Source organism: Phalaenopsis equestris, unplaced genomic scaffold, assembly GCF_001263595.1.
Source record: "Phalaenopsis equestris unplaced genomic scaffold, ASM126359v1 Scaffold000465, whole genome shotgun sequence".
Taxonomy (NCBI): Eukaryota; Viridiplantae; Streptophyta; class Magnoliopsida; order Asparagales; family Orchidaceae; genus Phalaenopsis; species Phalaenopsis equestris.
Genome location: NW_018164906.1, coordinates 218,544 through 246,266, shown reverse-complemented (window position 1 = coordinate 246,266; position 27,723 = coordinate 218,544). Strand labels below are relative to the sequence as shown.

Below are 27,723 nucleotides of genomic sequence, written 5' to 3'. Positions count from 1 at the left end.
GAGTGAAAAAGAATCAAATTTGGAGAAAAAATGAAGAAGATGCAAAAATGAATTGAGGCGCCTAAGTGCCCAGGACTAGCGTTTACGCCAATTAAATAGTGAGAGTCACAGCGCTTATTCCCTAGTTAAATAGAGAGAGCTGCGCCTAAGATCTAGGTACCTTGTGCTTAAGCACCACAAGTAGTTATTTGATGATTCATTAAATTTAGATGAATTTTTAAAAAGGTGTTTGAAGCAAACCTTGGTAAAAATGTGAGAAATAGTTAATGGACACAAAAATTCATTCAGTTGGCTTTTTAAAAGAGGCAACTTCTAGAAGATTCATTGAATGGGGACACATTTTGAAGAGACACCAAAACACCTCTTAGATTTTTATAAAAGAAGACTTGAGGGAGATCATAAGGGAGACCAATCCAGTGTCAACTACCTCATACTCCGCCGCTGCCATCCATCGTCGCCGCTGCCACTCATCGTCGTCGCCACCACCCATCGCCGCTGCCGCCGCCCATTTTTTTATTTTAAGTTTTAGTTTGTATTGTAAGTGAAGGAAGAGATTCAAAGGAACTTCAAGACATTTGGTTATGAGGATTTGAGATAACTTTTTATCTTTGTGACTAGATTTGGTTTTAACCTAGACTTCTTGTTTGTGAGCATGATTTTTATTTTCAAACTCAAGTGTGATTGTGTTTTCTCCATGAGTTATGAGTTGTGTTTTCTCCAAGGATTCTGAGTTGTTTTTATTATCTTTTTCCTTAAAATGATAAGTGATTAAGTATTGGAGGGAAGTTGTGTGAAGTATTAGTCTTTAATGTTGGAAGAAATTGTGATGATTTTAAACCTTGTACTTCATTTACTTTTTAATTTGGCCAATTAAGATGTTAATACATGTTGTGAGAAAATGTAATATTCGAGATGATATTGTCTCAGTCAACAAATTGTAAGAATCACATTTAATTTCATGGATGAGAATGTAGTTCATGGAGTTGAGTGCAAATAAATAGGAAATAAACTTTGAAGGGTGTAGAATTAGAGGACTTTAGAGTGAAACGCTAAAGCCCCCAAGTTTTGATACGAGATGTTAGCCCCAAGGTGGAGGGAGAAGAGGGAAGTCTAGAGTGAGAACTAGTATCTTCCTTACCTAACCCGTCTTCAAGACTATTTAAACTATATATTAGCCAATATTCTTTATAGCATCTTTAATAAATGTAAGGAATATTATTACTCCTATTTAACATAACACAATTAGAATACTTCCACAACATAATTCCAATACTTATTATTGATTCATGATAAGGAAAATAATATTTTATTTATATTGTCTTCATCTTGCAAATATTTAGTTAAGTTAGTTAGTTTCTTACTTTATTTTCAATAATTAAAAAATACAAAAAAAATTGAACTTTCATTCATATTATAGCATCTAGAGTTTAAGTAAGAATATTTTGCGAGACAGAATTTTGCTATCTAATTTCTTTTGTTTTGTAAGTTGCACATTATAGTTTTCCCTGTGGGTTTGATGTTCAATTTTGCTATCTAATTTCTTTTGTTTTGTAAGTTGCGCATTATAGTTTTCCCTGTGGGTTTGATGTTCAAAACTTAATCAAAATGTCCTATATTACTTGATAACGATACATATACTTACGTAGTACCCCATATTTAAATTTTACAACTGTATTCTTATTTGTTTCTAAGTTAAAATTTACCTAGCTTTTGCTTGAGTTCAAGTTTTTGGCTTTGTTGCAAAGTAAGAATTATTATTAAAGAAATTAAGCATATAATCACATACATCACATTAACATATATAAAGAGAATCAGGAACAATAACCACCTTTGAATTGGCTTCCTTTTTGTCTGACAAAGCACCGTCGAAAATTGAACAAATTGTTTGTTGAGATGTGTTTGAATTTGTTTATGTTATTTTTATTTAGAATCATTTATTTTAAGTTATTTGAAATTGATATTTATGTTAATGCTGGTTGAAATTATTAAGTTTATTTTAGGTTTAATTGTTAATGCTGGTTGAAATTATTAAAATTTCTTTTAAGATTATTTGATTTTATTTAAAGATTATTAAGTTAATTATTGAAATTCATTTGAGTTTATTTAAAGTTTAAGGTTTATTGATACTTTTTAAAGTTGGTTAAATTTATTAAAGTTTGTCAAATTTAAGTTTAGTAAACTTTATTTTTTAAAGTCGGTTGAATTTATTAAAACTACTTGAATTTAAGTTCTTAAAAGTTTGTCAAAATTTTATTTATGTTTCTTTAAAATTCATTTAAGTTTAAAATTTATTAAAGTTTATTTAAATTTGTTGACGTTTATTAAATTGTTTTAAAGTTTGCTAAAGTTTTATTGGAATTCATTTACATTTATTAAGATTCATTAGCACTTACTAAATTATGTTAAAATTTATTAATTTTTTTTAACATGGACTTAAGTTAAAGTTAACTAAAGTTATGCAGTTTAATTGATGTTTTATTAAATTGATTAAAATTTATCATATTTTGTAAAGTTGATTGACATTTGAGTAAGGTTTTTTTTTTTAAATTTTCATTCAAATTTTAAATTTTAATTTAAAGCTATAAAATCTTGAAATTCTAGCTTTTGGCTTGTTAAGATTGAAAATTTGATTTGTGGTTGTTTACCTTAAATCTAGAAATAGGGTAAACAACCCATGAGTTGCACCCTTGATATTTAGTTCCAATTAAATTTTTTAAGAAGAGTGTAGAGTTTTCGATGATTCATACTGGTAACTATGGGATGAGCCTTTAGCCCGAAAAGGAAGAAGTGAAGTTATCTTCCTTCATGGTTTCAGGTAGAAAGACAGTAGAAAAAGTCTAAAGATGGGAGTTTTGTGCTCTATACATTGTGATTTTATAATTGCCTTCCTAGTTAACTCTAATCACAACTATATCGCGAGAGTTTAAACACAATGGACATGGTTTTGGGCAAAACCAGGAGGGGGAGAAACGTAAGTGAGGGTTTTGGAGAGAAAGGGGAAACGTGTTCAGGCGAAATACGAGAGGGGGAGTAATGGAGGTGAGGGTTTCTGGTGTAAGAGAGGAGAGATAATTACAATTAGATAAATTTAGATTTAATTAAGTTAATTTTAATAATTATATTGCTAGTAATTAAATTTTAATTAAAAATTATCAAATTAAATACTATTTAAAAAATTAACATGTAATTATTTAATAGATAATTAATGAATAAAAATATATTTTAAAATTTATATTATTAAAATATATAATAAATAATTAATTAATATTGAATTATCACTTAAAAGTAATTTGTTTAATAAAATTTTATTAACAATTAATAATTTTAATGAATAGTTAAATATTAATTAGCATAATTTAAAACAAAAAAAAATAAACTAAATTAAATTATATTAATAACTAATTTTAACATACTAATAAAATAATAAAAGTTTAATTAAATTTTTTGATTTTAACAAATACAGCTCTCTTAAACTTAATAGAAATTGTTTGCAGGTAAACAATCTCTAGAGGGAAATACACCGGAAATATGATCTCAACGGCGCGACTCATGCTCCGGCGGCAGCCGCCGTGGCACTTCCACCTTCACCCTTTTTCCACCGTCGTCAACCTCTCCCACCTCTCCTCCCCCATCAATCTCGATCACCTTACTTCCGTAACCTCCAACTCGGAACTCCTCGCTTCCTACACCATCACCCCACCCGTCCGCCCCTGGCCTTCTCGCCTCACTCCGGGCCGCCTCGCCTCCATGATCCGCCGTGCCGCCGATGACAACCTCGCTCTCCGCATCTTCCAACATGCGGCCTGCTTCCACAGGGGCTTCTCCCTAACCTACACCTCCTACCACGCCCTTATCGACCGCCTCGCTCGCTCCCGCGCCTTCGATCTCCTTACTCCGGTCCTCTCCTCCCTCCGCCGCTCCGGCCTCCGTTGCGGCGAAGAAGCCTTTATTGTTCTTATCCGCGCCTACTCTCTGTCTTCACGTCCGGCCGACTCTCTTCGCGTCTTCCTCTCCATCCCTTCTTTCCGTGTCCAGCGCTCTGTTCGTTCTTTCAATGCTCTCCTCAATGCTATGATCCAAAACCGCCGCCTTAGCCTTGTGCCCCCGCTCTTCCGCTTCCGCAGCTGCCGTTCTAAGTTTGGTATCTTCCCTAATGTTTGTTCTTGTAACATTCTGTTGAAGGCTTTATGTGGAGTCCGCGATCTGGCTGGTGCACGAAAGGTGCTCAATGAAATGCCTGCCATTGGGATTGTCCCCAATGTTGTATCTTATACAACGATAATTGCCGGGCACTGCTCTTTGGGCGATCTTGATGGTGCCAAGGAGATGTTTGATGAGATTATAAGTCATGGATTGATACCGGATGTTACCACGTATACTGTTCTTATCAATGGATATTGCCGCAAAGGTTTGATTGTGGATGCTGCCCGTGTCATGGATGAAATGGAGTTGGCAGGCGTGTCGCCAAATGATGTGACTTACGCTGTTTTAATTGAGGCTTGCTGCAAGGAGGGGAAGTCGGAGGAGGCTCTGAATTTGATTAGCAGTATGCTGGATTCAAAGTTTGTACCAACCTCCAGTCTTTGCTGTAAGGTCATTGATGCTCTCTGCGAAGATGGGAAAGTGGAAGGTGCTTGCTTGACATGGAAAAAGCTTCTAAAGAATAATGTTACTCCTGATAACTCCATTTCCAGCACCTTGATATATTGGTTGTGCAAGAAAGGGATGGTTTGGGAGGCAAGGAAGCTCTTTGATGAGTTTGAGAAAGGATTTATTCCTAGTGTGTTGACTTATAACACACTAATCTCTGGAATGTGTCAGAATGGGGAGTTGCAGGAGGCAGGGAGGTTGTGGGACGATATGATTGAGAGGAGTTGCTGCCCTAATGTCTTCACTTACAATTCGCTGATCAATGGATTCTGCAAGGCAGGAAAGCCTAGGGAGGGGATTAGGGTTTTAGAGGAGATGTTGGAGAGCATGTGTGCTCCGAATAAGTATACATATGATGTTTTGATTGATGGACTTTACAAGTTAGGAGATATAGAGGAGATTGTGAGGGTGATTCAGAAAGCAGTCTTGAAAGATAGATTTCTCGATGCGGAAAGTTGGAATGTTTTTGTTAGTAAGATGCTCTCAGATACTAATCAATGGAGGGAGGATCTTAATTCTTTGTTGGAAACATAGATATAAATTTGAAGCTCATATTATTGATGTGATTGAAGTTTGGCTCGTATTGATTGGATGACGTGTGAGGCTGCTATGGGTTTTCTTAGTGGCTTAATAATTGAATGTGATGTGGGGAGGGCACATAAATCACAATCTCCACAAACAAGGTAAAGCTTTTCTGAGATTTTAAGGTCGACTCATAAAAATGTTACTGTACTGGTGGCATGCTTAGTTTGTCTTTTGTGGTGCCTTCAATCATTAGCCCTGACTTGCAAGACCAAATGATGCTGTCAACTGGCCACTTCTCTCCCTGCAGTCAATTTATACACTGCGTGACGTACAACTGGAGAATGACATAGGTAATTCATTGTAACTTTTTCTTGAAATTTTTTTGGATGATGCTAATAATAAAAAAAATCTTTCTCATAGTTTTAGATTTTCTTTAAATTGTTTATTCCAAGAAGCATCAGCTAGTATAACGCATGATTATTAGTTAGTGTGATTTCTGCTATTGGGACTAAATAGGCTATGCTAGTTGTGGCAGGTGCTTATAGATAGTTTGGGGATGCATAGGCAATTGAATATTTTATGTTTCAAACCTTTCAATATTTGACAAAATATATCAATCATCACAGTTTATGTGTGTTATTTTTTTTAGAACTTCCAAGTGAATTTAATTTCAAACCTTTCAATATTTCCTTTCTTCATTAAGAGTGTTTCTGTAACTGGAATGCTCCCATCTCTCCTGATGACCTGGTCCAAGGAATGGCTAGACATTGTTTTAAACTTAAGTGACTAAAATAAAGTTTATCTTGGTGGAATAAACATCATTTTAGAAATATCTTTTCTTTATTCTCGAAACTGAGGAGGAGGAGGTGATCTAACTTGAAAACTAAGTGATGGGTTATCTTAATCATCCTTTAAATGTTGGCCTTCTTAAAGCTGAGTCAAGCTCAATAATCACCAAGATATGGAGTAATGCTTTTGGAGGCAGAAAACAACTTGTAAGTTCTGAAAAACAGTGATAAAACTTTTGAATACTTTCATTCTCTTGCTTTCAAAAGAACTATTAATCATTTTCATAAAATCAAGCTTGATAATGACTAGTGGATTATCAAAGATGAGGATCTTACTAGCTCTGCTATTTAGTTTTCTCTAATACTGTCTATAAAACTCCTAATGTTACCCAGTTCATTAGTACTCAATTTATTTTCGTATTGTATCTAACTAAGATAATTTTAACCTTTTACTCTCTCTTGCTGAAGAAGAGATCTATTCCTGCATTCTTTCTGTGAATAGTGACTCTCTGGATGGGCCAGATGAATTTAGGACCAAATTTTTTCAAAAAAGTTGGCTTATTGTTAAAATTGATATCATTAATGTTTTTTTAGACTTCTTTAGTGATTCCACTATTCCTAGGTTTTTTTTACCAGCACCTCTATTGTCCTAATTGCCAAAATCCCTAATCCTGATCACTAGAATCATTATTGGCCCATTTGCTTATGCTCTTTCTTTAACAAAGTAATCTCTAACCTTTTGGCTAATAGATTAGCCAAGATTCTCCTCATATCTATTTCTCCTAATCAAATGGGCTTCGGAAAGGGAGAGTTATTGTGGATAATTTTTTTTTAGCTCAAGAGCTCACCATTGATTTTGGTTACAAGGCTAGAGGGCACAATAACATTATTAAACTCGACATATCCAAAGCTTATAATAATATAGATTGGAATTTCTTAATCAAACCCTCCAACAATTTGGTTTTTATAATAAAAGCATTAAATTTTTTCCAATTGTTTTGAATGCTTGGTTTTCTATTTTGGTCAACTTTAAATCTTATGGTTTCTTTAAATCATTAAATTGTTTGATGAAGGGTGACTCCCTACTCTCCTATCATTTTTGTTATTGTTGTTGAATATCTATCTTGTGGAATTAATCGCATTTTTAGTGAGCACCCTTCATTCTTCTTTGAAATTAAATGTTTTCATAATATTACTCATTTGAGCTTTGCTGATGATTTTATTATCTTTTGTAATGGGTCCTCCAAGTCTATCAGAAGTATTAAAAATTTCTTCAGGACTATGACCTCCTGAGTGGTCTCCCCATTAATAACTCCAAAAGCTATTTCATTCCTTCTAAAAGATGAGGCTTAGCTCTTTATCTTGTACCAATAATATTTTGGGTTTCAATGACGATTATTTATTTCTAAAGTATCTTGATGTTCCTATTTTTAAAGGCACTGAATGCAAATTTCTCTTTGATGATGCAATCTCTTCCATTAGGAAAAAACTTTCCAATTGTGAGCACCATCTTCTATCTATGGGAGGGAGACTAATTTTGATCAAATGCGTTTTTTGTTCCTGGCCTCTTCATCTCCTTCAATGTATTCATCCTACCTCTTATGTTTGTCTTAGGCTTGATCGCTTTATTAATAAGTTTTTTGAGGTACTACTTCTCACTGGACTTCCTGGTATAAAGTTTGCTTCCCTATATCGGAAGGTAGCTTTGGGAGTAAAACTTTTATGAATATGGCTAAATAATTTTCTACCAAAATGTGGTCTTTTAGGATTGGTTCTTGACTATCGGCCAATTACATGAACTTTAAGTATCGCTTTGACAAGCACCCCTCCATTTGTTGCATCATGTGGCCTTATTAAAATTCAAGTTGATTCTCTTACTTTTTGTGGTATGGGAAAATCAATGTGTTATTTTGGTAAGATAATTTGATTGGTAAAATTTTTGTTGACTTTCTCCTTAATACTAGCTCTACTTGTTCTATTCATGTCTCTGAATTTATTCTCCAGGATACATGGAACATTCCCAAATTAAAAGAGCTTCTCCCCGACTCTATCATTGAGGATGTAGTCAATATTTCCTTTGTCTCTGAGGATATGGATCATATCATCTTTAGTGCTTCTAAAGATCGTTCTTTCTCCTTGAAAGAAGCATGGAACCAATTTAGGATTTTTTAAGTTATTCTCTTTTTTATGGAACAAGGTTATCCCCACTTCTTGTTCTATTTGTGTTTAAAATATTTAAAAATCGGGGCAATTGCATACAAATCGCCCGTAACTTGCTATTCACAAATCAACCACCTTCTTTCATCCATTTTTCGAAGTCTCACTCAAATATCAAAATTCATGGTAAAAAATATCCAAAATTCATGGTAAAACTCCAACCCATATTTTTCATTTTTATCAAATTCTCAATAGTTTTATCATGGCATACGTAAATATATCGGTTCAGTAGTTCAAAAAAATCGCCTGGGTGGTTGATTTGTAAATGTCAATGTTTCAGGTGGTCTTTTTGTAATTATCCCTTAAAAATTACATTCCTATTGATTTAACCTTTGGAAGAATCCATTCAGTCTAACTGTTTTGTTTGCATTTGGGAAGTAATAATCATCTCTTTGTGAGTGGTGGTATTGATGATAAGTTATGGAATTGTATGGAATTTATTGGATTAACTTTGCAACAAAAGTAGATTCAATCATTTCTTTTCTCTTAATCATCTGGCTTCTAATTGGTTAGATGCTTCCCTGGTATTCATAACATCCATATTATTATTGTTTTAATTTCTCTCATTCTCTAGATTATACGGATGGAAAGAAATAATGCGAAACATAAAGGTATTAGAATAATCTTTTATAGAATTATTTGGAACATTTGGGAGAGTTTTTACCCTTTTCCAAGCTAATCTCATTGATAGAAAGAGCTTCAAATATTGCTCATCCATGCTTATGTACTTTAATATCCCTTAACCTTCCAATAATGTGATTCTTACTAACATCTTGGTTTATTGGCAAAAACCCCTAGCTGGTTGGATTAAAACCAAAACTGATGGTTTCGTTTCAAATAACCTCTATGGTTTTGGTTATTTATTGAGAGATGGTTACGGCAATATGCTTAAGGCTATTACGGGTTCTATCAGAAAGTGTTCTAACATCTATGCTGAGATGTTTGCCTTTAAACGTAGCCTTAGCTTAGCTATTACTTTACAGCTTATTGACTTTTGGATTGAAATGGATGTTTTTGTTGTTAATTAACTCAGTTCTACTTTTAACTTTCACGATTATGCTATCTTTGAATTGTTTTACTTAACCAGAGATATTTGACTTCTTATTAAGCAATTTCAGAATAAAAATCTCTCGTATTTATCGTGAAGGTAATGCATGCGTTGATTGGTTGGCTATGGGGGGGGCGCCGGGGGTGGGAGGGGGATTCCCAAGGATCTTAAAGGCCTCTTAAATATTGATAAAAAGGGCCTCCTCCCTTATATAAGAAAGAATCATTAATTACTTTGTGGCTGTCTTAGTTATTTATTCTGTTAAGTTTAATTTTATGGGATTGTTTAGCTTGCTTTTTCTTCTGGTGAGTTGGTATTTCTGGTGTAAAAATGGATTAAGGGGCATGATGTTAATAATAGTGCTTTGCCCGGGAAATTAATGTTACAGACCAAATTTAATTACTATACAAAATTAATTTTATTCCGGGTTTACATTTTCAAGCTTATTCTACCAACCTTGTATTGTCATTGTTGCCATTTTATTCTAGAGTGGTTGGTAGCCTTCTCAGGTTACCTCCTCTATTTTAAGCTGATGGTGGCCTTGCTTGATTTGGTATCATATAGGATTAATGATATTCATCAATATCTAATCCTAAACTGTCTTTTATTATCAGAATATTCAATCTACTTTTTGTAAGTATAGCTACAGATATTTTAATTACTTCTTTTATAAACTTTGGGTTTTGTTCTGTCTAGAATTAGCTTGATTTTTTTCTATACACCATATGCTTCTATTTTATTAGTTTTCTTCTGAAAAAACTACTGTTTCTGTTTATTACGGTATTATCTGTTCTTTATGTTTTACTTTCCTTATCTGCTGTAAATTAGGTTTCTATATGCTTACTTTGTTGATTGGTTTATGCTATATTACCGTCGGGCTTTCTGCGAAGGCGCACTCACACTTCCTCTTTGTCTCTTAATTTTTATGTTGTGGGCCTTCCTTTTTGACTTTATCTTATTTTCTCTTTTTATTTCTGCATCTTCTTAAATTCTCTTTTGTCTTTAATAATGGTAATTCTGATGTGTCTTTATTTTCTTCAATGTATACTTTTCTTTTTCATCTTTTTGCTCGTGATATCGGTTCTGATCAGTTCCCGCATGACCCTTTATAAGAACTTGCTCCCTTTCTCCTTGAGAACTCATGTTATTTGTAATGTTTTCACTTCCTTATGCGATGCTTACATGGAACGCTCTTATGCTCTTTTCTTATTTTACCTTTTTTTAAACAGGAGCCATGTTAATAATGCTTGCTTCTCTTTGAAATTTTGGGATACATTCATGTCTTATAATGCTTTCTTAAACTAGATGTATCTCATGGTTCCTAAAGACTCCAGTGTTCATCGGCTTATCCCGGTCGTCTAGCTTCGATGAGTATTCTTATATGGTAGCTATGTTGATCCAATATAGTTATCCTATTTCTGTTTGAAATCGTTTTATAACTTCTAATATCTTGCTTGTTTCCAAGCAGTGGTCTTTATTCTCTTTTCTTCTAGTAGTTGCTAGCTCTCTTATGCAGGTTTTGCCTATAGTCATACCACCTAATCTTTCAAGTAGATCTATAGGGACCATTAAGTTTATCTTCAAGCCGGAGCTCTTTAAGTCAATTCAGATACTTCTTCCATCAAGGATTATTTGGATTATATTATCCCAAATTTTATCATTACTGTTTATCTTCAACATGGGATAATTTTCTTATTTTTGCTTTTGGAATTATCTTATGATAATTCTTTGTATTTTTCTATTTCTTTTTTGGTGAAGTGTCCCCATTGGTTTTATTTTGCTTGAGTTGTATTTTGGGTTTAAATAGAAATTTCTATCCTCTTTATTTACTTCATTCTGGTATTAATAAAATTAATATTTCCTTTAAAAATTTGCTAGTATATGCACAATGCCTTGGTCCTATGACCTTCATGGTGGGGTTTAAAGCTCCACACCACTAAACTAAGATGATTAAATTATATCCAATGACTTGTCTTGTAAATGATTAAATCACTTATTAAGTGTCTTGCGTTACTTTACAATATACCATTGGTGCCTCCATAGTTGAAATGTGAAACATACGTTGAGTAGATATACCATTTTGATTGAAAATTATATCATATAGGTCTGTCATTGTAAACACATCTATTAGGAGGTGTTGAATTGAAAATTTCACCATTCCTCGATTGTTAATTGTACAATTCTAAGAGGAACGGCCTCCTTTCCATCTTGGGATTAATTGGAGACAATTTGAGAAACTCTTTGACTTGTTATTATTCTTTTCCTATTTATGTTTATTTCAGAATTTCATTTCCATATTTATGCTAGATATATTAGGTAAGATGGTAAATTAGGAGGGACCAATCTCCCTATATATGTAGCCTTATGGTTGAAGATTTGTAATAAGAATTTTGCGGATATTATCTCCAATATTTTTCTTCATGTTATTGGAGCATCGTCGAATTGTTCATTTTGTGTCTGTTTTGTAAACATCATTTGCACTTTTGATTTAGTTTGAAGGCCTTGTTGACTTCGAACGATGTCTGTAAGGCTTTGAACGACGTCATAGCCTTCTTTTTCTGTGTCATTTATCTCAATCGAACGAATCAAGATCTTCAGGTTCATCATCTGCATATTTAGAGGAAGCTTTCCCGTTACGAGGAAATAAATCCTAGCTTTATTTCAGCCTGTAGGCCTTCCTCTACTTTCTCCTATAGTCGTTCGAGCCTCTCCAACAACTGTCCAACAGCCATAATCCTCCTTGCAGATGCTGGAATACCTCCAACCAACTTGCAAGCCCTCCTCTGTTCTTTATCATAGCCATTGGACACCATTCTTTCAAGAAGTAGCAACCAACTCCCTTTTCCAGCCCAAAAAGTGCATAGGGTTTGACCAAGTATGGAGTGAAGACGTTTAGTTCTACTCCGGAGGTTAGTTTTGAATTAGAAACCATAAATTCTGTCCAAACAACCCTTGAACTCTCTTCATTTATCGCAAACTATAAACTCAATGGCCACAACTTTCTTCAATAGTCTCAATCCGTATTTATGTATATTTGTGGAAATGAAAAGGAACATCTCACAGGAGAGGACATAGTTCTTAAGCTCACTGATTCTAACAATCACACAGGGAAGCTTTAAGTCCATATTGTTATGTCTTGGCTAGTCAACTTAATGACCACTAAAGTAGTTGAAATTTTTTTGCTCTACAAAATAACCAAGAAAATTTGAGAGGCTGCAAGAGAAATTTATTCCGGAATTTAGAATACTGCAGAGTTGTTTGAGATCAAAATCAAATTACATGAGCTTTGTCAATAAGAGCTAAGTATCACCTAATATTTCAACAACTTCACAAAGTATTGACTATAATTGTATATATTTGAGACATGTCTGGACATTTCCGCATGATGTTATGATGTATAAATCCATCATTGAAAGAAGAGAACTATCAAATTTATAGTGGGACTAAGGAATTGAATGAAGTTAGAGAGAGATTATAGGAATAAAGCTTCTTCCATTTACTCTGGAAGCTTTTGCTAAAATTAGAATGGAAGAGAGTAGAAAGAAGCTTATCATGACTTGAATGCGAGTTCACCTAGTGCTGATAGCTCAGCTCTGTACTCCCATAATTCTTCCCATGACTCTAAGTTTAAGAGGAATCATCCCATATGTGATTGTTATAATAAAATTGGGCACCTTAAAAATAAATGTTGGAAACTCCATGGAAAGCCTATATATTAGAAATCTGGATATGGAAGGAATAATCAAGAGAGCAAGAATGATGCTGCTATGACATCTAAAGGGCCAGTTGACTTATTGACCAAGGAACAACTTGAACTATATAAAAACCTCCTTGGGGGTAATTCAAAACAACACATCAGGCTCATGATACACCAAGGTAATATATCCTTCTCTCATCTTGCCAGTAACGGGAGATTTAGACCTTAAATAATAAATTCAAGGGCTTATGATCATATGACTGAAGATATTAATGTTCTAGTCAACTATCAAAAGACTTCTATATCTAGATTTGTCAGACTTGCAGATGGATCACACTAAAAAATTACTGGAAAATGAGATATGGAGCTCCTCAGGATTTACTCTTTTCTTTATTTTATATATTTCATAGTTTGACTGTAATTTAATTTCACTAGTAAGTTTACTAATGATATGAAATATATAATTAAATTTTTTGCAAACTCTTATGAAATCTAGGTAATGGATTTAGAGAAGGTGATTGACAGTGCTAAAATGCATCAAAACTTATACCTGTTTAGGAAAAATCTCTCTAAACATGCATATGGTCCAACCTCCAACTTTTTTTTTCAAGTCTCTGAGTCTGTTGAGTTTATGTCTTTTGAAAAATAAGTCATATTATGACATTGTCTTCTTAGTCATCCTAATTTTCATTATATTATAAAGGTGTATATTCATTTGCTTATCAATAAAAAATCTAGTTCTTATCAATGTGGAATTGTCATCATGTCAAACACTAGAAATATTTATCCCAGTATAAACCATCGCATCACCTTTCTACATCCATAATGATATTTGGGTATCTTAAAAAATCTAGTGAAGTTTTATCCTCTTTTGTTTATCAATTAAATATCTAGTACTTATCAATTTTAGATTTATCAATTTGTTAAACTTGAAATTTTTTCCGATACTTAGTATGAACCCTCACTTCATTTTTCATTATTCTTAGTGATATTTGGGGGCCTTCAAAAGTAAGATCCTTAAGTGAGGCTAGATATTTTGTCTCCTTGATTGACGATCACACTAGAACCACTTGGGTATTCCCAATAAAGAAGAAATATGAAATAACCCAAATCTTTCAAATCTTCCATGACAATTCAAACTTAATTCTAATTCAAAATTCAAATCCTCAAAACTGATAATGCAAAGAAATATTTTAACTTCACCATTGGATCTTATATTTAAAAAATGGAATCATCCATATAAGTTCTTATATTGATACCTTACAACAAAATGAGATAACTGAGAGAAAAAAATATTTTATTGAGATATCCCGCTCTCTCATCAAGTTTTAAAATTTTTTAGGGGGAAATAATTCTTACTGTAACATATCTTATCAATCGAATGCCTAGTCGGGTACTTAATTTCAAAATGTCACTTCATGTCTTGATGAATACATATTCTAATGTACGAGTTTTCTCTTCTACTGCATCACTTATAATTTTTGAGTGTGTATCTTTTGTTTACACCCACTCCCCAAATTGCACATAACTTGACCCTGAATCCATCAAGTGTATTTTCCTTGGGAATCCTTTCAATAAAGGGGTTATAAGTGTTACTCATCTTTTACCAGAAAATACTCAACTTTATGAATGCCACAGTTTTTGAAAAGCAATCATACAATTTCAAATCTGATTTTCAAGGGGAGAGTATAAATGAACATCAATTTTGCAATGCACTTAATGATGCCACACTACCTCACATTCAGCCCTTGTTATCTCCCAAACACCACTGCTTGAAAATATCCTACTTAAAGATGTGCAACCAACATAACTTGAAGTTCATTACAAAGAAATTTGTATGTACACAAGAAGGAAGAGAAACCTTGAGTAGGTTGAAGGTAACTTGCAAAGATAGAACTGGTCAAGCCAGAAATAGAGTCCAGACTTACCTGAACTTTCAGGTGAGGAGCTAGAACTCGTGAGTTATCTCCTTCATCTTTTGGGTTTTGATGACAAGAAAAGTTATAGTAAATAACCAATTCATGAGTATGTAGCTTATGGAAACTAACCTCGCCCTATAAAACTTTTGTATCTAACCTTGATAGTGTGCGGGTTTTTAAATCCATTCACGAGCTCTTAAAAATTCAGAATGAAAGAAAACAGTTAAAGAGGAGATCTAAACACTAAAGCATAATGACACATGAATTATTACTAAACTTCCTCGGGATAAGAGACCAGTTGGATGCAAATGGGTATTCAACATTAACTATAAAGCTAATGGTGGTATTGAGAGATTCAATGTTAGACTGGTTGCAAAAGGTTTCACTCAAGCTTATGAGATTGATTATCAAGAGAATTTTGCACTAGTTGCCAAATTGAACACTATAAGAGTTTTCTCAGTAACATTTAACAAGGAGTGAAGACTGCATTAACTTGACATAAAAAATGCCTTCATGAATGGGGATTTTGAAGAAAAAGTGTACATGGAGATACCACCAGGACTTGAGAATGATTCCAATAAATACCTAGTATGCGAACTCAGGAAGTCTTTTTATGCTTTTAAGTAATCACCACTGGTTTGAAAAGTTTGCTAAAGCTATGAGATCTAATGGATATTCTCAAGGTCAAGCATATCATGCAATGTTCATAAAACGCACTTAGGGAGGTAAGATTGCTGCACTGATAACATATGTGAAAGATATGATTCTTACTGGTGATGTTGAAAGGAAAATTCTTAAAATAAAAAAATGCTTGCCGTTGAGTATGAAATCAAAGACTTAAGAAACATGAGATATTTTCTAGGTAAGGTTGCAAATTTCAAGAAGGTCATTTTTAAATCGCAGAGAAAATACATCCTAGATTTGCTAAAGGAGACAAATGATTGGATGCAAATATGCTAATACTTCAATGGATCTCAATGAAAAGTCTAATAAGGGAGAAGAAATTATATCTGTGGATAAGAGAAGATATAAATTATTGGTAGAAAAAATCATCTGCCTGTCACATACTAGGCCAGATATTACGTATCTATTAGTATTGTAAGCCAACATATCTGTAACCCAAATAAAGAACATTTGGAGATGTACAAGATCCTAAGATTTCTCAAGAAGATTCTTGATTATGGATTAATTTTTGAGAGAACAAGAAATAGAGTGGTATAAGTCTAGTATGATACACAAGTTGGACTGGGGAACTTACTAACATAGGGTCCACCATAGATTATTGCTCATATATATGGGAAATCTAGTCAGATGGAGAAGTAAGAAACAAGCTATTGCCACTAGAAGCAGTGCAGAATGAGAGTATATGTCACTTGCCTTAGGATTATGTGGAAGGACCTAGATTCAAAAATTATTGAGGAAATTGGGTGCATCTCTAATAAGTCTATACAATTATTTGTGACGGTCAAGTAGCTATCAACATTGTCAAAAACCTTATGCATCATGATAGGATCAAACTATTGAAATTGCTAGACACTTTATTTTTAGAAAAGGTAATGGTGGAATTATACAACTATGCTACATCCCAACACCCCAACAGATTATTGATATCTTCACCAAAGCTCTTTCTTTAAGCAACTTTTCGGAGTTTTAACACCAAGCTTGGTCTCTAAAACATCTTCGACCTAGCCTGAGGGGAGTGTGGAAATTTTGGAGGATTGGCCTCCTTTCTATGGTGAGCCCAAGCCGACCATCCAAGCAGTGATAGATAGATTAATAGGAGATAACTTGGGAAACTCATTGATTAGTTTTTTTTTCACTTTCTATTTATGTTTATCTAAGAATTATCTTCTTTCCATATTTATGTTAGATATATTTGGTAAGATTGAAAATTAGGAGAGACCAGTTTCCCTATATTTGTAGCCTTAGGGTCGAAGATTGATAATAAGAATTACGTAAATATTTCCTCTGATGTTTTTCTTCATAAACATTAAGGTCTCTGACTTGAAAAATGATAATATGTTTCCAAACAATCTAAGTTGCAATTTAGTTATAACCACTATCCACCTTTGTTCTATACAAGTTGAAGTGATCACTGTTTTTTTGGTCTATGTTAGAGAGTGGTGGAAGGTGAGGCATTGTCATAAACATGTGACAATGAACACTATGATTTTCTTATGTTAGGAGAGTTAGAAATTAAATTTTTAAGAGTTTGAGGAAGTCAAGCTTCAAATGTCTTAATGGCAGATAAAATACAATAGTTTTGTTGTTGAACTCTCTTAAGGTATTATGTGATCCACAAAACTTCTGCTGCCAAGAACGCAAGAAGTTTGTTGAGATGAGTGGATCCCTCACAACAACAAAAGAAAACCTTTATCGCATTAAGTGGGGTCGGCTACATGAATCCTTTTTTCTCCCTTGCTCCTATTGAGTGTCATATTTTCAATTAATTCTAATAAATTAAGGTCTTTTTTTTATACAATATGCCCAAGTCTTTCTAGGTCTTCCTTTGTCTTTCTTATCATAAGTCGAATCTAAAACATCTGCTCTCCTAACCAAATCATTTGATGGTCGACGTTTAATGTGACTAAACCATCTAAGACGACTCTCTAATTTTATCCGCCACTGCAGCTACATCAACCCTATCACGGATGTCTATAAGTGTAAAACCACTCATCCATCTAAAGATGAGTGGATCCCTCACATAGCAATTAAACTTACTAGTCAATTTATAATGGTATTATACAAATCGAAAAAAAATGTGCATAGATTTTTTCTTTCATTAAACTCTTGATGGTTTGTTAGTAGCAAACAAAAATATACAAGTTCAATAATTCTCTTAAAACACGGTATGTATTTTGTTAATAAGAAATACTTTGGTGGCTTGTGCATAAATCACCCTTTATTTTAATTCAGTTTTCTTCAGTAATTTACTGTTTTCTCTTCGATAAACATGCCCTCTTTTTAGGTTCGATTCCCTATTGGTTCATTCTCTGTTATGCTATTTTGAGTTTTTAGTTGGCATGTGAATTGAGATTTACTTAGCTATTGTTTGGTTTTCTTAATTGTTATGCGGCCGTGACTATTCAATTTTCCTTTTTGATTGTGAACTGTCTTCATTATGTAATACACGACTCTGTTCGATTCTAAGCAGCAATCAAGTATTGTAGTGCTTACGATTTTACAGTTATGATATTTACTTGTTGATTGTGAAATTTCAATTACTTTTTTGGGTGCTGCCCATATTATTTTGATCTATATTTGATATTTAAAAGAATTCTTTGTAATTATACATAGTGGGATCTTGGGCATATATAAAAATAAATACAAATAATATTTCCTTTTAGTTATTACTTCTTCTTTGTTCTTGAATGTCCGTTCAACGATTTTTTCTACCTCAGTGCAACTGGTGTTTAGTAACTTTCTAGGGAAGCTTTCTCCTTGCGTCAGGCTTGGATTATATTATGGTGATTTTGTCCTTGCACTTTTCTTATTCTTTGTTTTCAGTTTTTCATCTATCAGCTGTCCCCTATATCTTGCATGGGACTCGAAAGATACCCATTTTTGATTCTATACTAATATCACCACAAGAGTGAGTTTGATGAAAAATTCATATTCTAGATTTTCTAATTGAAATCTGATTTTCCTTATTCTTGAACTTCTATGTAAAAATTATGTTAAGCACCATTATTTCCTTATATTGTATGTGTTTGATTTTTATCAAAAGAGACAAATTTTTATTTATATAGTCTAGATTTTCTTATTTTCTCCTTTCTAATGTATCCAATGGCTAGCATATGATATGGTGAGAGCAGCAAAAGATTTAGGATTACAAATCTATTTTTCTTTGATGTTTAACATTTTATTTGATGCTTCTATCTCTCTTGCCTTCAATATGTACCTCTCACCTCTAACAAAATCTATCAATGAAAAAGAATAAAGGCTTAACATAAAAAGTGCAGGGTATCTCATTGTTTTTTATGATTTATTGTTTTTTTTTCACTATAGGGAGTCTGAACATTTGATTTTCTCAACTCTTCTCATCTTTGATCCCCAACAATTAAGAACTCTTACCAAAAAGAAGAGGACTAGCTAGTGTCCATAGAGGCGGTGATGGTGGAACATTTTCATATACCATTTTAAGTACATCTAGAAGGAAAGATGAACTACAGTATGGGGATAATATAGGTGGTCAATAACCATTAGAATGGACAGTGGAGTTATTAGTAATTAAACAATCTGTGGAGAATCTAGAGGAGTTAGATTTTGAAAGAATGAATTATTTTAGTAACATGGTAAGGATCCCATAGCATGATTGTAATAGTGGTGGTAATATGAAATCAACATTTATAATAGTATCAACGACATTTAGCTTCCTTTTCATCAGTGGAACGTATTGTTTTTACTACAAATACTTATCAAGGATTAAAACAAAAGATAAGGAGCTACTTAAAAGTTCAATATTGAGCATTGAGGTTTAAACTTGCATAGTGAAGAATCCATCCATAATGGTGCACTCAAAACATATAGGTATTCTCAATAATTTATCATAGTGTCCAAGGAAGTAATCAAGTTAAAGCATTATTATACAAAATAACAAATAGTAAACTTCTTAGCTAAGGAACATCGACCAGAAGAAAGTTAACATTAGAAGTTGTCAGAATATAATGTTTTCTTCAAAATCATTTTATAATGTTATCCATTACTATATTAGGTGGTGATGATAGTGATTATTGGTATATGTTGGTTTTTCATCATTAATTTTCTCTTATGCATTAAAATATTAGGTTTTACTATAATTTTCTTCATAAAAAAGTTCCTATTATATGTATAGGTTTCAGGATCTAAAGTTTTTAATTCGGGTGTGATTCCAATTGTATTGATGATGGATTTTGGTTCTTGAACATCGGTTTTGATATCAAGTGGGCTCTTTGAATGTAAATCTAACATCCATTCTAGTTAGTTTTAGATGTTTTTGCAGCTCTTTCAACAGTTGAGTGGTATTTCCGTAAGTGTGTAGATTAGTAGCAAAGGTCTTCTTGAGATGAATGTACTAATGTGATCATAAAGCTTCTAAATTTCATATTTGAACTTGCAAAAGAAAATAATATTCTTTTTTTTTTTTTTTTTGAGAGAATAATTCACTTTAGGAGGATGGGATGCATCATTTTATCATAGATATCTCTAGATGGCATAACTAAAAAGAGTAATGGCTAGGTCAAATCTCTGATAGTAGAGCTAATTTTTCATCAAAAGCTATTTATATTCAATCTTACTAACCTTTCAAAAGACAAAATTTTGTATTAATTTAGTTGTAGGAAAAGGGAAATAAAAATAAAAATAACAAGCGAAAATTTTATTGTTGCCATGAAAGGGGCAGCGGTTCTAACAGGTTGCTTGTTTGAAAACAGTTGAAATGTTTTGCAGAGAGACAGATATCATTTTTAATGTTACATGCGAGATTAATGAAATGGCATGATTGTTTATTAAGTGCTCATATGTTCTTTAATGTTCATCGGTCTGTTGGCAAATGATATATCCTTGAAACAAAGGACTACCAATTTGTTTTTAGTTAAAATAATAACTAAATAAAGAAAATGATATCTCCTTGGAACAAAAGACAACCAATTTGTTTTTAATGAAAGTAATAACTGATAAAACACTTTTTGGTGAAAGTAATTTTTTTTCGTTGTCATCTATGAAGCCTGAATCATTGATGTTCAATCAATTGCTAATAAATATTGTCAATTTATCTTGTTTATAATTAAGAAAGAAATTGAACCCCATACAATGAACCTACGATTTTAATCAATCAGAATTAAATTTTATTTATATATTATTGTTAAGTCAATTAATTATGTCATTTTACATAATGTTTGATTAAATGATTAAAAAATAATATTTGCTTGAGTATTCTCTCTTAGTTGATTCGGTTTGATTGTTTTAATTAGATCCTTTCATGTTTTATTTCTTTTTACCTTCTGCCTATTATTTATGTTTTTTTTAGTCAGAACTAGCAACCAGTTCTCTTTTCTCCAAAGTTTTTTTTATATATTAGAATTTTCATTTCTCAAGAAATCAAATCTTCAACATACATCACTTTCATTTACTTCTAAGTGTTGCTCTGCATGCAATATTGTCATACTTCTGTACTATTGTCTTCAAGCCCTCAGGTCATCATCAATTTTTAGTAAACTTTTAACATCACATAACGCTTATTCCTTCTTAACTACGGGTATTCTTTATAGTAATATCTACGAAGCACAGCAACACACTTCTGCATTCAAATCTAAGAAGGGAAATTTACATACCTAGCACACAATTCTAATTTACTTTTTATATCTCACACTTAAAATTTCAGATTTATATATATAACACTTTAGTGTTTTAAATTTATACATGAAATTATGTATTTTACTTAAAAAGATGATGACAATACTATTTTTGATGTGATATTAAAGATTTAATTGATACATGCATAAATATGAAAGTTTAGGTGTGAGATATATAAATACTTTAGAATTGTGCTATATAACATAAAATTTGCATGCATGACGTACCACTATAAGGACATAAAAGTTGACGTGCAGGTGCAACAAACAGAAATTAAGAGAAGACAGGGCATGTATCCACCACAACTCCTTCAGCACTAGGGCAGTGGGCCAGAGGACAGCCATCCAGTTCATTGCCCCACCATTTCAAACTAATGTTCTCCAGTTCCAGACACAGATACAGCAACACCGCCATGAAGGCCAAACCTGCATCAAGCGACCCTGATAACACATAGTTATGCCGCTGCCACCAGTCTCGACGGTAATTGTACACAACATAGCCTGAAAAAAAGCCAATAATGATCCATGTGGAAAAGTTGACTGCTGTTGCAGGTGGCATACTTCCAAGGCTACCAATCAACACTGGCACGTTAATAAGCTTTACCCACTTTGCAGAAGGGAAAGCTCTGTGGGCAATCCATACAAGAAGTGGGGCAATGGCTCCAGCCAGGAAGAACCAGTTTATGGCAGAGTAGCTTCCCAAGTCACCAAAGATTCGGCGAGGACCAATGAGGCCCCAGATGACAGAGGCATCGTAGAAGACGTGGTCTCCTGGACATGTCCATGGGCTGTCTGAAGGAAGGAGTTCTCTGTCACATATGTTGGGAACTGAATCCATAAGCCACCATGCAGTGCAAAGGTAGACCAAAGACGAAATCACAGTTCCCATGACCTAGAAAGTTGGATAGTAACGCAGATCAGGTATGGATGTGTTTGCTTGTAATCTTGGAACAGATTATATGATTATATAGGTTCTATCATTCAGTGTTTTTAGGTTGGTTTCCCTATAGTTTGGTTTTGCTGGATATTGCAGAATAATTGGCAATGTGACCGATTGTTGTGTTGCTTTATGGGATACTAACCTGGGCCATGAACATTGTTCTTGGGGGTATTTTCATGTAGTGACCAAGCTTGAAATCTTGTAGAAACATTAAGGCTTGAGACATACTGATATAGCCATAAACCTTGAAGCACATGTTTGCAACGGGGCGACCAGGGTATATATATCCAATGATATACTCCGTTATGATGTTTAATCCGGGCGTCTACTTCATGAAGGAGAAGTTCAAAATTTGAAAACCTTTTAATTAAGAAAATATTGGAGGATGCCAAGTGAGTACCTGATTCGTGGTCGCGGTGATGACGCCAATAGGTAGAGTAAAGAACATGGCAATGGCACATGCTAATAGAACTCCCCACCAGGGTAGCTGGAGCTGATCACTGTAGTACTCACAAACAAAAATAGTGAGCGTAATGTTGATCACAAGCATGCAGATGAACCACCATTCTGGAACTTGCTTGTATCTTCTCATAAGTCTTGTGTGCACATCCATCTTCTTGTCTTTGAATGCGGACTTGCTCATTTGCCATATTTCACTGCAATACATTACAAAGAGCAAATAAATACAAAATTTAAAACCCTTGACTCATTGGATATGAGGAGATTGATATGGCGCTTACCTTCCATGGAACAAGAGTACATGTGAGAGAATAGCTGTGAGGGAGGCAAATCCTATGCCATAAGTCATTGCAAAAAAGGTGCTCATATAGATGGGACCATTCTTCTCATAGGCATTGAGGTCAAGGTGGAAATTAGAGTCTATTATATTTGTTACATTATAGATTTGCCCTTTGGCTGTGAAGAGGTTGTCTGAGAATATGGGGAAGGTCTTGGCATGGTAAATGTTGAGCCAGTAAGTTATGGGGGTGATGACATACATGACGATGATGAATCCCACGGCAACATTAGCAGTGGCAAACCATGGGCTTGCAAGGGGGCTGCCTAGGTAGGAGGAAACAGTGGACCAGTCGAGACCAATGGCACCAATTCCAAGCCCGCGGAGGCCAGAGCCGAGTTGATGTGCAAAGACAGAGCTTGGAAAGATCCAGCAGATCCATGAAAGGGATGTGAGCATGCTGAAGATATAACCTGGGAAGACGTAGTAGGCAAAGCTGCAGATGAAGGCAACTAGAAAAAATTGGTTGCGAGTAAGGCTGCCCTTTGCACGAACTTCCTTCTCATGAAGTGCGCTGCAAACAAGAATTTATAGTGAAGGTAAACTCTAGAGCACCATATGCATAAGCAAAATATTCCATGTTTAAGCTGTGCAATATCTACTACCGTAAAATATTCCAATAAATAGATTATAAAAAGCATTTTTTTTGTTTTTATACACAATAAATCAGGAAGGGTAGAATTAGCACAAATAAGGAACCAAAATGTCGAACTACTATCATGCAAGAGCTGTATCTGGAATTTATCTTTTATTAGCAGACTAGTTGAGCCTTTGCCATAGTTTACAGTTTCAGGGAGTTTAGGTTCCTTGGAAGACTTTGCTTATATGCAACTTAATTTCTGTTTGATTGAATATCATGGTTATGATCATTGGCCATTACCCTTGCAGTATTAAGCATCAAGTAGCTACTTATAAATTATTGTTACTTCATAGGGCTAAACAATTATCAAACAATAATGATGCGGATGAATTGAATAATATATGAATGAGGAACAATCACTTTTCTCTAGAAGATTCCTGATTTGCATGCCATTATAGTCGGATAACGTGGACGCAAAGCTCATCTATTCAACTTGATATTACTTGATAAAGAAAAAAAGCATGCTCTTATGCATAATCTAAACATAGTAGAAAAAACATTTTTGTTCTATTACATGATCAAAATATTTTGTAGATCCAAATATGCCTTCACAACAATTGATTTATGAATTTGAGCTGCTCTATGATTACACACTGATATTTGGCTTTGTTTTAACTGAATCCTAATTTGTTTGTCCATACATTATACCAGAGCCTTGCTTTGCACAAGGAAAAAGAGAGGAGAGAGTGAAATGACATTAAGCAACTCCATCAATTTTATCTGTACGAGGCTCAAATACAAGTGATTACGAGGGATTGTGTAACTATGATTGCACAACCCTAACTCTCCCCAAACCTCTTAATTATAGGTTTAGACTAGGATTTGAGTGTTATAAAAATAGATAATATGCTACATCTATAACAAAAAGCACAAAGTAAAGCACGATAATTACTCATCATAAAATACGAGATGTGCAACTAAAGCACCCAAAACATAGGAACTGTTTGGGGCAGCTTTCTGTCTGCTTTGTTTTTCAGACCACCACCACAGTTCTGTCTGCGAAACTGCATTCTTGCTGCTTTTAGAATTTTCTGTGGTGAAAAGCTGTTTCAACCGTCAGAAAGTAGCTGTATGAATTTTATTTTAAAAAATAAATTTGTAATAACTATCGCAGTTTTTGAAAAGCAATTTTTTCTGGAGTAGTTTTACAACAACTTTTTTTAACAGTTGCAGCTGCCCCAAACAGGCCCTTAGGCTAGTAACAGGTCTATTGATCAAAAGGAAGTTGCTAGTTCTCTTATAAGTTGTGGGTAGCTCTTAGGCTTTAATGGCTAGCTTAGCTTGTATTGTGGCAAATTTCTTCTTGAACTCAGTTGATGAGTTAGCCTCAATCTTATTTAACCGGTTCATCATAAGCTCGACTGGTAAGTTTGTATCAAACTTAATTGGCTTATCTTCTATGAATCTAGGGGGGTGTCCATCTTACATTTTGCTGGATGAGTGCAAAATGATATTGTTTGCCAGAATGATAGTGAAAACAATATTTTTTGAGTAAAAAAAATTGCTTAGCTTTTTTATGCCAAATTCATTTTTTAATCCTTTTTTTTAAAGGGTGAAATTCTGTAATAGCGTATATTTAACTCACACAGAAATAAGAAATGATATTATTTAAAATTTTGTCATTGTTTTAACTTTTTATCACATTGTCCACATTAGCATGACTACTCTCTTATAAATAGCCCCTTTATTTTATAGAAATAGAGTTGCAATCACTGAGATTTTCATCTTCTTTAGTTTTTATGCTCTATAACTCTATAAATGGGAGGATGATACCAATCAATAACATTGAGATATTTAATGACATCGACTTGGCAGGTATAACCAAGAAGGCAAGAAAATATTAGAAGACTCAAATCAGAGTTAACACGGTAAGCTGGAACTCATTGAGACAAGTAAAAAAAGAAAAGGATATAGTTTTCTTCATGCCTGTGATTTGGATCTTACTAAATATGCCATGAGAACTTCTCCATACTTAGTTGGTGAGCCTTCAAGGTTAGAGGTTGTCTCTAAGATTGCTAAAGAACCTATAGTATGGGTTAGTATTAAATATTTTCTTATGATTTCAAATGAATCTTTAGCAAAATACTATTCTCTATTTGGCAAGGTGTGGTTTTTTATTGAAATTCCTAAAGATGAAGTCATCTAGAGACAGATGAGCCAATTAGTAAGAGGATAATCATGGAAGGGAAGCAGCTCATCATTTGTTAAAAGAGAACTTTTCATTATGTAAGTTATTATCTGCATTTTTTAAGCAATGTAAAAGTTTATTATACCATAAGAGAAGTTTCGAGGTCGAGATTGAGGCCATTTCGGAGTTGATTCTACGAAAACTTCAATAAGCATTACTTTTTGAATCAATGTTTTATTATGAAATTTTGAAGAGCCTCCTTGTCGTATTAATGAAATATTCCATTTGTAGAGTTTATTACCAGCAAGTTAGGTCAACACAGTTGAAGGACATTGCTTGTTGAGGCCCCTTCAGGGGTGAGAAGAAATCTCTATAGCATCAACACTTGGTCATCCTACACATATGAAGTATCTTGTAATTAGTTAGTCTGCTAAGTTATTTGCATACAAAGAAAGCTTTGGCTTCTCAATCGCATGATTTCGCTCATGAGGAGCTTATCTTGATACCGAATTCAGTTGGGGAATTAGCTAAGGTAGCTATGTTGATTCAAATAATGGAAAAAATGATGACCAATATGAGTTAAGTGAAGTGATCTTTAGCTATTATGTAATACAAGGTAGATGATGAAAGGGGTGAGTATAAAGGTCAAATCGCTCTTTTAGAAGCAAGGGTTGAGGTAGAGTAGAGAGAGAGAGTTGCTTAACTGATTAAGCACCCTTGAAGGTGGTTCAAATGCTTTTGCAAGTGAGATTGCTAGCAAACCCCATAATGCATTCTAGGATTTAAGACAAAAGTTAATATAAGTCACAAAACCTTGGAGTCTTTGAAGTCGAATTGGTTTGTTTTTGGTTGTGAGTTTGTCCAACAGTAAGCGATTTTTGGTTGATTTCACCTTGGAGCCTCTTTTATGCTCAGGACCATCTACATGTCACTGTTAAATGTAATGCAATCTTGTTTTAATGTATTAGTACTGAAATGCTATTTAATTTAAACTCAATGTATGTGATTTGCATTTTATCAAATATTGTGTTTGGAAGAAGGGTCGATCATAAGTTTCCTTAGTGAAATGAGCTGTTTCTATTTTATTCAAAGAATATGCTTAGGTTTTAGTCATATTGAATGTAAGAAATTTTAGAGTCATTCTAAGTTTACATAATCTCAAACATACATAAATAATGATGACGACTTCTTAAAAAATGTAAAAAATTAATAATGTTTGGTTTGGAATAAAAAAATCTCTGAAACAATCTTGATTAGTTGTTTCTCAAAGGTGTAACTCTATGCGCTTTTAAATATTTTGAGTTCCGTTATGATCATTCTATGTTGTTCAGTTTTTTTTTCTCTAAGGTGAAACATATTCTCCCAAGATTTCCTTCTCTTAATTCTCAATCTATAGTCTTCACTTTTTGCTATTGTGAAAGCACTGACTAAATCTATTAGTGGCTTCAATAATGCAAGTATACTCAATCATCAAAGGTGATGGCTAAGTCTATATAGGGTTTTATTATTTCTTTACGAGTCTTATTTTATTTGGGGTCCAAAGAGGGTGAATATCCAACACTTCATTTAATAATGAGGTCAACTATCAAGAAGATCAGTTGAAACTTGGCCTCCGCTTCCCCCTTGATAAATGCTAGTCCACATCTTCTATGAATTAGTTTCAACCCAAAATACTTGCAAACATGTTTGCGAGTAATGGTTTTTTTACTATACATTTATGAGCAATAAAGATAGAGAAATATCATTTTTTTTTTCAATATTTATTTATACTTAAGAGTTCCAAAAATGGAAGTGTGTTATTTAGGACCAACTATATTAAGATTTTGGTCCTAGAGAAAAAGATTTAGGACGGACAAATTTTGTCTTATAAAATGCTTCCCATAGTAGCCAATCAAGGCAAAGCATGCCAATCTCAAACAAAAACTTTTATTTTCCTAATTCAAAAGTGGACTAGTATGTGAATTTCTTATAGATGAATAAGATTGGGCTTAATATTTATTATTAGATCCCACAATTTTTATGAAAAAGCTCTTGTGAATATTA

General features: G+C 33.6%; 2 protein-coding genes across 3 annotated transcripts in view; one reads left to right on the top strand and one right to left on the bottom strand.

The window, feature by feature from the left end:
- Positions 1-3,469: 3,469 nt before the first annotated feature.
- On the top strand, positions 3,470-21,512 carry LOC110027904 (pentatricopeptide repeat-containing protein At5g16420, mitochondrial). Of its 2 annotated transcripts, XM_020729528.1 has the most exons (3): positions 3,470-5,333; positions 5,429-5,525; positions 21,435-21,512. In XM_020729528.1, exon 1 carries the CDS (start codon positions 3,529-3,531, stop codon positions 5,182-5,184), a length of 1,656 nt encoding a protein of 551 aa, XP_020585187.1. In that variant the 5' UTR covers positions 3,470-3,528; the 3' UTR covers positions 5,185-5,333; positions 5,429-5,525; positions 21,435-21,512. The 2 variants fall into 2 exon arrangements, with proteins under 2 accessions (XP_020585187.1, XP_020585186.1); XM_020729527.1 differs by having other exon boundaries at positions 3,470-5,525.
- The window catches only part of LOC110027902 (oligopeptide transporter 7-like), a 12,301-nt gene continuing 5,901 nt past the window's right edge, over positions 21,324-27,723 (bottom strand). Inside the window, exons 3-6 of the mRNA XM_020729526.1 lie at positions 22,857-23,426; positions 22,517-22,772; positions 22,259-22,441; positions 21,324-22,068 (exon numbers count right to left, since the gene is read on the bottom strand). Of these exons, the coding sequence (XP_020585185.1) occupies positions 21,451-22,068; positions 22,259-22,441; positions 22,517-22,772; positions 22,857-23,426 (1,627 nt within the window). The 3' untranslated portion in view covers positions 21,324-21,450. The remainder of the gene's footprint in view (positions 22,069-22,258; positions 22,442-22,516; positions 22,773-22,856; positions 23,427-27,723) is intronic.

Coding starts and splice junctions, on each gene's coding strand:
- LOC110027904 (XM_020729528.1), top strand. CDS start 3,529: ATGATCTCAACGGCGCGACTCATGCTCCGGCGGCAGCCGCCGTGGCAC.